We start from the raw sequence: 9,854 nt of genomic DNA on the forward strand, positions 1-9,854 counted from the left end.
TGTTCACCTTCTGCAAAGGCTGCTGTGTTGCAATGGCATTTGTCTTGGATCAGTCCCAGGAGAGGTTACTAACGGGTTTGTAGCATTTGCGTTATCCTGCCTGATAAAAGAGTCTGTTCTCCAAAGGGCTGAGACCTGAGCACTGATAAACAGCCTTTTCTTCAGCTATTTCCAGTATTTCTTAAAATACTGCGGATGTCACCTGAAATAAAGAACAGCTTGAGTCACACTGCATGTCCTAACTGTCTTTTTGAGATTATTGCAGTGAAAAACAATGTCATTCAAAGGTAAGGTTGCAGTTCAGATTCTCAACTCCAGTACAGCTTAAGATGTGAACACACGCTGTGTACACATAAGAAAAATGCAAACCCTGATAATACACAGGTAACAGCTTCTTTCTGTGGTTTAGTGAGAAAAGACTAAAGATTTACTTAATGTAGCCGTCTGAGAGACGCAATTGCAAATCCACGCTGCTACATCATTTGGTGTAAGTAACTGGTGGAAGAGATCAGACTTTAAAATCTTTTATAATTACAGATTAACATATACAACTAGACAATCAAAAAAGAGCCAGCTGAGCATGTTGGTCTCTACTGTTAAACAGTGTGTGTGCCCTTTATTTAAGTGCTGTTGTTATAAATCTCTGAAGATTAAGCAAGAAATGTCTATATATTATTATTTAGACTTAGGAAAGTTTCACTTGACACAATCAGCCTGACCCATTTTGAATGAATTCAGTGCTACCTCTGCATAGCCCTTGTCGTCACCTAGTGCCACTTCATAATTTTATTTATTGATTTGAAAAAAAATAAAATTCAGCTGATGTAGTTTTGCATTCAAGGAAAATCATCTGACTGTGACAGAAAATAAATACCAGGTGAGAAGAAATCATTTAGCGTAGCACAATCTGGACTTGCTTATAAGATGAGCAAACCCAAATGACTTAGCAGGAGAAGACCAGAGACCCAGGAACACAGAATGTCTATGTACAACACACAGGACAGCGTTTTTGAAACACATGCTCTGAAAGGGAATTAGCTCTGCTGTCACAAAATAAGACTAACACCTCCCTGTTTGATGCCAAAAGGGGAAACACGAGACAAACATAGGGAGATGTCAGCAAATGCAACTCTTCTGCAATGTATTTGGAAAAGATCCAGCTGGAGCAGTACATGGTTTTCATCCTCGCTGTGCTGCTTCCCAGGAAAAAGGAAAAACCTCACCCTGCAGCACGTACTATGTTTGACTCCTGAAACCAAGGTTCAGGCACAGCTTTTTTAATGAATGAAGTGTTTTTCTAATACCAAATGTAAACCTATTTTAAATAGGAATTGACCTGTTGTCAGCATTTATAAGCACATAATAAATGACATTTTAAAGTCAATTTGCCAGTACTGATTAAACTTACGGATACTGTGCTTGGTATATCCATGAAGCACAGTGCTTAAAGTTGACAATAACCAAAGAGCTATTCAAATCAAAGAAATCCACATCAATTGCACCGCAGGACAGTACCAGTGCTCACAAACCCCAGAAGCACTTTGAAATTGCCTCCTCTCCCTTTGTCCCATGGTGCTGAGTCTCCAGTTCTCCACCAGTGCAAATTTGAGAAGCAGAGCAGGACTTCCCCTCCTCTACCATCTCCATTTACAGAGGTCTCTTTGCACTCTGTGCAAACCCACCTTTCCTCAGCAAGCATGAGGAGTCATGTACGCTGACTGTCGTGAAAATGGAATTATTTTCCTGTTCTTCAAATTCCTGGCAGCCTGGCAGGCAGCTAACTGGTGAAAGAGAGAGGTGGAACCATTTTTTTCCTGGTATGTGCACCATGAGCAGAATTACTTACCAGCAGTCAGTGCAGAACCGTTTATGTAATCTTCCATCCACCTGTGGCATCAGTGCAAATACACTCCTCTTAAATACGTTAAAAAAAAGTTTAAAAAAACCCTTTCAAAACAGACAGAAGGCAAATCTAGAAAACGTCCATAGGACTCCACCTTAATCCCTGCAAGACTATTCTATTATTTTAAGATATTGCACTCTCTGCCTTCCCTGTTTCCACCGTGAACATCTTCCACTGTAGCCACGCTTCGCTACCTTCTGGAAGAAGGTGAAGAGATAATAGTGCCAGTAAGCATAACCCCTGCAGTTCAGAAGTCCCTTTATTTTTTATTCCCTGTGCTGCAGGTGGATGGGTACTGGAGATTATATAGGGGATAATTTTCACAGCTTTCCTAACAAGTGAAAAATTATGTCTCTGAACCATATATACCGTAGAATACCACAAAATTATAAGGTACTGATCCTTCTTGACTATCATCTGGTTTTTCATCTTGCCCTCCCCAGCTTGTTGAAGCTTGACTGCTAAGGCAGACTGGCTTCTGTGACTTAAAAGTACACCACTGTACAGAAATCTCTCTACTCTCTAGTCTAAAATGTTCTGAGGTGGTGCCCAACTGTTGAACATGCTTTAGCAACTTCTTGAGGTTGTATGGATATTGTTTGAAGATATTTGGCATTATGAGCTTTCAGTTTTTATATGTAAAGGACAAAAAAAATACAATACTGCACACCAACAGCTAAAAGTTAGCTCTATCACCATAAAGCAAGATCTATTACTTTAAAAACCTTGTGAATTATAAAAATCTTTCAAATACTTTTGTTCCTGTAAACAATGAGAAGTCACTTGTTAGTGAGACCAGTCCCACGCATCAGTTGTTTTTCTAATAAACTTCCTTATGCTTTCTTTGAGGCCACTCCTTATTTCATGAGATAGCGTGGTCAAACTGCTAGTAGTACACCTAACACAACAAATGTAGATTTTCAGTAATAAGAAGAAACAGTTCTTGGGTCAAACATTGTGACAGCAGCCAACACCAGCAATTTCAAAATAAGCTAAAAAGCACATTCAAAACACACACTGGATAACCTGGTTCCACCATGATGGGTTTATCCTAACCCCAGAAATCAAAGACTGCTTTAATTCCTGGAGTATAAAATTTTATATATATTTCAAAACATGTTGGTATGAACTGTCAGGGTCCTGATATTCATATTACCCACATGAAGTACACACTAAACCTTCCTATTTTTTTCTAAACAGCTCTGCAGCAATGAGGTCCACAGGGCACGTACAGGCAGTGAGAAAAAGTACAGCATGTTACACAAGTCTTGGATTTTCCACATTTCATATTCATGAGATGCTTTCTTCTTCTTCTGTTATGGACTGCACTGACTACAGATCTACTTTTTCTAAACCATTCAGTATTCACATACTTTTATTGCTTACTCTCTTACCCATCTCTTCTCTTCACATACTTTTTCCATCTCCTCTGTCCAGCACTTTGTAACTTCTGCTCTCAATTAGGTTGCTGCTTTGTTAACCTCGCAGTCATGCTTTATGTGCTCAGCAGAAGAGGGTTCTGATACATGGAGACTGAAGGAAAAATGAAAAGTTATACTGCAGAAGAACCTAAAACAAGTAAATTTTTTGTCATACGATAACTGATCACTTCAGTTTACGATTCACTTCAAAGAAATTGTACCCATGTATTTTCAAAATCTAATTTCTGTTTGCTACATCCATAAACCTCTCCAAACCCACAGTTATTTAATACAATTGACAACTTAAATCAGATTTTGTTCCTACTGCAGATTAAAAGGCGTTGCACTTTCCTATCTGACACCATAAACATATTAACACATTGGTTTTATTAAGAATACAACTGGCACCAGGAGTTAACAGAAGTATTACAAAGTGCTTTGAAGGGCCTTCAGTTCTTTTGTCTTACCAATACATCACGTAAAGGCAATCAAACCTCCTTCTATCCTAAAGCTGTACCCTTCCTGGCTTACTCCCACATGAATACCCAATGCAAGTTACTTTTGTGAATAAGATGCAAAGGATTTAATCTTCTGTCTTGTGATGAAGTTCATGTGATCCAAACCAAAAGCACAGTAGGAGCTGTATACACATGCAGCCAACCTGAAAACTGCTTAATGCTAAAACCAGTCTTAATGCATACCTTCACCCCCCTTAAAGTACACACAGGCCCCATCTTGCAATCACTTCTGGGGTCCTACCCTATACTTCTTCCCATCTGACGCTGTAATTGCTGCTAAGAGCATATAGTTTGAGACAAAACGACAGGATCCCATGTATATTTTTCCCTCCAAATTAGTACACTTTGTACTAAAGAGAAATGCAAAGACAGAAAAACCAAACAAACCAGATCGTTTCGTTATCTTTTATGATTACTTTACAAAGAACCCTGTTTTTCAGCATTCATTTATAGAGAAAAATACCTGGGCAGAGAGAAAATACTTATGGAAATAATTTCAATTTAACATTTGTATTAGAAAGTTGTTCACATCCATTTTATTGCAAGAAAGTGGTCTTGAATTATTCAAAATTAATTAAAATTCAGGGTGTTAAACAAAGAACAGTGTTTGTAATGTAATAGTCTTCCAGGAAAATAGTTTAGTTAACAAATAGCCCAAACCAACAACAACTCACACATGGCAATGATGTGAATGTTTTTTGTTTCTAAAACAACAAATCACCTTTCCATCACTGTAATTTTGCTAAAGACGTGGCATCTTCCTAGAATGAGGCACCAAAAGCCTGTGGCATGATTATTTCAGAGATACTAAGGCTCTGCTGAATTCCATAGAAATTGAAAGGTGATTGTGTGTTTTGGAAAGGTCTGACCACTTAAAGCGATAATTGTCAGGAATTTAAATGCCTCCAAATCATTCCTTTTCATAAGGAGTTCCCGTAACACATGACACAACACGAACGGTCAGATTTATAAAAAAATATTTAACTTCTGTTCATTTGCTCACTGTGTAGACCAACAGATGAAGTACACAGATTATTAATCTTTAAATCAAACTGATGTTAGACTTCTCAAGAAAACCTCAAAATTTTGGAGTCATTTTGTTATGTGGTCATTCTGGTTTAAAAAACATTAATAGCTGTCAGTTCTGTCAGGAATACCATAGCTGAATCCCCCCAGTTCCCACTTTTATACAAAGTCATAGACGAAAAAGCAACCGGCAACACTACTCTTTGAGTAACAGTTTACGAATCAGAAAATTCCGGAGGTGACTGCACTACTGATAGTGTATCAGTACTATAATATTACAAGTAGGTATTGCACAGTTATTTCTATCAGATGTAAAATACTTCGCCCATTATCTAATTTTGGGATACTTACCACTAATCCTTAAAATAAATGTACAGTGAAAATTAATATATATACTTCAGAGGTTTATTACAGTGCCACACACTTCTCAAAAGTCCTTCCCTAGTGGCAATATAATGCTGTTTCTAAAATGCTTTGTCCTGCTTTAGGAAACCAAGACCGAAATCCTAAACTTCAGTTGAAGTTCATGGAAATTTTGCCGTTTACCTCAACAGAACCAGGATTTCACCCTGCAAATAGAAAGGACCTTTGTTACTACTGACACTTGCTACAACAAAATACCACCAGTTCTTTCAACCTTCTGCAAGGGGAAGAATTTACATTTAAGTATCATATTACCAAGCATCCTCCCAATTCTTCCTTCTTGAAAATATAGCAAGTATGCAATTGAACAGGTAATACTTCTGGTGCAGCCTCATATTGTTCTCTGAGATATTCTGCCTCGTAACATAATTAATCATATAGTTAACATGCTTACTTTTTTTTTCTTGTCCAGCAGTAAAATTTAGTACCAAACCAACTCTCATGTAACAACTATAAACACAAATCTAAAATACCACCCTTCTTGGCTTGCCGCAGAAGTTCAAGAAAGCTTCACAGAAGTAATCCCCTAGTATTCACTTCAAATGCAAATAGCTGGATATTAACAGTAGTGGCATTTTTCTTAACTGGCAGCAGTATGGCATCATTGAATTCAGAATAATCATTAACAAAAGCAAAGAGGAGGACCCACGGGCTCAGGCAGATCAGAACCCTTTGCTAAGGTTACACCGAGGGCACCGGTATCTGCTTAGTTGAAGCACTGTCATAGTCTCGCACCAAGTCGTTGGTGGTGTGATAATGCATGGCAATATAGGATTTGGCAAATCCGAAAGCTGAGTTCACTGGCTGTAAGCTATTTGGGGTGCTAACTTCCTGGGAAGGGCTGCTGTTATAGATACTGTAATAGGGCTCGATTCGGGTGTTCATGGGGGTAGAGCTGCTCTGTGCATAGTGCTGATGCCCGACAGAAGCCTTGGGACTCAGCATGCTTTCCTTGGAGTGACTAGGACCACAGGCTTGGTCCACAAACTTTTTCTGAGGTTTTGGAGACAACATGTATGCTGAATTGGTCTCATGGTGGGATGACTTGTTCCTGTTGACTTCCAGGCTGCCTTTGCCCATGGCCCGAAGCCTCGTCTTCTGTTTGCAGCAGAAAAAGACAAGGGCTACATACTGCAGGCACCAGAGGACTCGTCTCCGAAGTCCGGCACTGTTGCGGGAATATATAAAAGGATTTAATCCAGATTTGAAAAAAATGAGGGTAAATCCACACAGCTCAAACTGGTAGAGAACAAAGCCACCACTGCTGGACAGCATGTCCTGCACCAAAGAGATGCCCAGGGGCAGGCAGCAAACCAAGACGGAGAGCACAATGACAATGCATGTCACCACCGCTCTCGAGTCTTTGGCTGTGGACAGGTTGACTGCTGGCACCAGCTGGAGCCGGCCGGCAGCAGTGGCCAGCGGCTGGCCAAGGTGCTTGGTATAGCCGTGTGTCTGGACATGCTGTGGCTTGCTGTAGCTCTGGTTCCTGTACAAGGCGGGCACGGTGCTGGGCACGGTGCTCTGCACGCCAGCCCCAGCAGCCGTGGGCCCCACAAAGGGCTGTGGTCTGGAGCTGTCCACAGCCACCGCAGGCGGGCACTTCCTCACCTGGGCATTCCTCCGCAGGGCCTGGGCGATCATGACGTAGGAGATGGACACCACGGCCACACAGCAGATGAAGTCGGTGACATAGAGGTAGAGGATGATATTCCCCCTGCCCCTGGCAAAGCTGGACATGGGCAGGCAGAGGCGGGAGCTGCGGGTTTTCAGGGTGGCGAGGGTGGCCAGGGTAAAGCTGGTGGCCCACAGGAGTAGGGTGAGGAGGAGGGTGCAGGGGAAGGAGGCAGTGCGGTGTGGCTGCTTCCCCAGCACCATGCACAGCCGGTGCAGAGCGATGACTGCCACTGTCTTGAGTGACATGATGATGAAGCCGGAGCTGGTGAGGTGGAAGGTGAAGCAGAAGGCACCTGGGACGCCTCGAGCCGAGTCGAAGAAGAGGACAAAGGCGAACATGGGGGCGGCTACCCCGCAGATGAAGAGGTCACAGAAGGAGAGGTTGAGGATCATGAAGTCGAAGTTGGTCCTGAATTTCCTGAGGGCCGGGTCGAAGAAGGAGAGGAGGACGATGAGGTTGCCGTAGGAGCCCAGGCAGAACACCAGGGCCAGCAGGGAGGCGCAGGCCGCTAGGGTGGCGGCGTGAGTCGCCTCCCGCAGCTCCCCGGAGCCGCCGCCCGCGCTGCCGTTCCCGCTCAGCGGCAGCAGCGAGGCGCCGGGGGACTCCTCCTCGCCCCCCGCCGGCAGCCGCCCCGACGCGTTCATCTCCGCCCGCCGCCTGAGCGCGGCTGCGGCCAAGGCGGACCCCCGGCCGGGGCGGCCCGCCCGCCGCCTCGTAGCACGCACGGGGCCGCGCTGCCCGCCGCTCCTTCAGGGCTTCCCCCGCCATGGCGCCGCCTGCCCCGCCATGGCTCTCGGCCGCCCAGCGGGAGCCGCCCGCCGCAGCGGCCCCCACGACCGGGCCCAGCCCGGCCCCTTCCCGGCTGGGCGCGGGCGGCGGAGCCCCGCAGGCGCCTCCCGCCTCGTTACCTCACCCGCGGCGCTGCCGGGCGGCGGTTTTAGTCAGGGCCGAGGCGCGGCTGCGGGGGGGGGGGCGGGCGGCAGCCCCTGACACGGGCCTCCGCGCCCCTCGGGGAGGCGCCGGTGCAGCCTGTGGGGAGCGCGGCCGCGGGAAGAGGGGTTTGTGGGGCACAGACAGAGCACAGGCACCCCCCGGCTTCCCGCATCGCCTCCGGAGCAACCGGCTTCCCGTCGCACGCACCCGCCTTCTGCGGGGAAGCGCTGCGCTGGTGCAAGGTGCTGTAGCAGCGCGGACTTTGATTTTGATCCGTTCCTTCCTCCTTTCCCTCATGTCTCCCCTCGTTCACTGCCATCAGCTGCCCGCGTCCCAGCCCCTCTCCGGCCGCCTGCAGAAGCGCCCTCAGGGGCCCGTCCCTCCCTCCCGGGGCCCGCACGGCCCCAGCCCGGGGCCAGGCAGGGCAGAGCTGGCGGCAGGGAGCGGAGGGGGCCGAGGCTTTACCGGGGTAAGATAAGGCAGAGGTAAGATAAGATTTACGCGGGTAAGATAAGGCAGAGGAAGGTTTTGCTACAAGCGGTGTCACAGCCGTGCCCTTAGGCGGGCACCAATCCAACAGCAGGGCACACAAGGCTTTGAGGTCCCTCCATGTCGACTTCACACCGAGGAAACACTGCCCCAAACCAAAAATTGTCAGTCATCAAAATTTAAGGCAGAGTTTTGCTCGCTGTATCTTCCCCCACTTGTACTTTTGCACTGCTCTCCTATACAAACCCAGAGGGGTGGGGAAGCCCCTTTTTGTTTGCTTGTCTGCACCCAGAAGCGCAGGATCCATTGCAAAGGATCTTCTATATTCCCAGAGGAGGGGAAAAAGTAATTGTCATTATTTCTTCATCTGTTTACTGCCAACTACTACTATCACAAACGCAGTAGTTGTCATTTAAAGTGATGGAGAGTGGTGGATGTCCGAGCACTTTAAGAGATCATTTTGAAGGACTTACAGGGGCTGGACGACGAGAAAAGGCTCAGCACACGTTCTCCAAGCCAGCGCCGGCTGCCACACACAGGCAGACACAACCAAGGGACCTCAGTGTCAGGCACTGGAAATGCAGCTGGAAGAGATGAAAGTCCAGCCAGGCGAGGCACAAAAGTGCTATGAAAATACAGCAGACCTAGTACTTCCAGCTTAGGCATGGGCACTTGTCTGACATTTCTACATATACTCAGTATATTAATCTGTATATTGTCTCAAACACTCTACCCCTACCCCAGCAATCATGCAGAAGCACAGTTGTGTTTTGCAAAACCATGAAGACAGCGACAAGAACACTAGGTTGACATCTGAAAGCTTGTCAGAGGTACCTGCTCGTTTATTTTTCAATGCATTTCTTTCTGAAACTAAGAGCAATTTTTTAGTAACCCTGTGATTCACAACGGCAGCCTGGCCTGTGAGCCTGGCATGCCAAACACACCTCCAGCTGGCAATCAGTCCAGATTTGCTGTCAGGGTCTGTGGCAGGGAAATGCAAGCAGCCATCAGAGCAGGCTGGAACAGCGCCTTGCATCCTGGGCACCTAGGTCAGGCGTGCTTTGATTTGGTTTTGTTCCTAGACTAGTTGCATACAGGAGGGAGAAGGACCAAAACCCAAAAGACGATGTCCATGCTTTCCTGTGGCTTCAAGCTAGGTTTTCTCTCAGCTTGACTATCATCTTTATTTTCACTCATTTTTTTTCTCCGGTCATGGTTAATTTGAATTCTGTGGGTGAATTGTGGCCCTATGGAGTATGAGTTGTTTTTTCATTGACAAGCTGGGGATCTCCCTCCTTGAATTTTCTTATTTATAAACATCAGAGCACACGAATTGCATGATTAAACAAGACTACCTACCTGAGATGCTGAGAAATGGGTTTAAGAGTCAAAACTGTAAGACTTGGGCCTTACAGAGAATTGGGTATTTTAGAACTAATGTGCAAAACAGAAAAAGAAAACCC

At 45.6% G+C, this 9,854-nt stretch overlaps 1 protein-coding gene across 1 annotated transcript; it reads right to left on the reverse strand.

Annotated features, from left to right (window-relative positions):
- Window positions 1-5,972: 5,972 nt before the first annotated feature.
- Window positions 5,973-7,613, reverse strand: GPR75 (G protein-coupled receptor 75). Its single transcript, XM_074168991.1, has one exon. The coding sequence runs from the start codon at window positions 7,611-7,613 to the stop codon at window positions 5,973-5,975; it is 1,641 nt and encodes a 546-aa protein (XP_074025092.1).
- Between the last annotated feature and the right edge of the window lie 2,241 nt (window positions 7,614-9,854).

The sequence above is a fragment of the Numenius arquata genome, chromosome 2 (assembly GCF_964106895.1).
Source record: "Numenius arquata chromosome 2, bNumArq3.hap1.1, whole genome shotgun sequence".
Lineage (NCBI taxonomy): Eukaryota > Metazoa > Chordata > Aves > Charadriiformes > Scolopacidae > Numenius > Numenius arquata.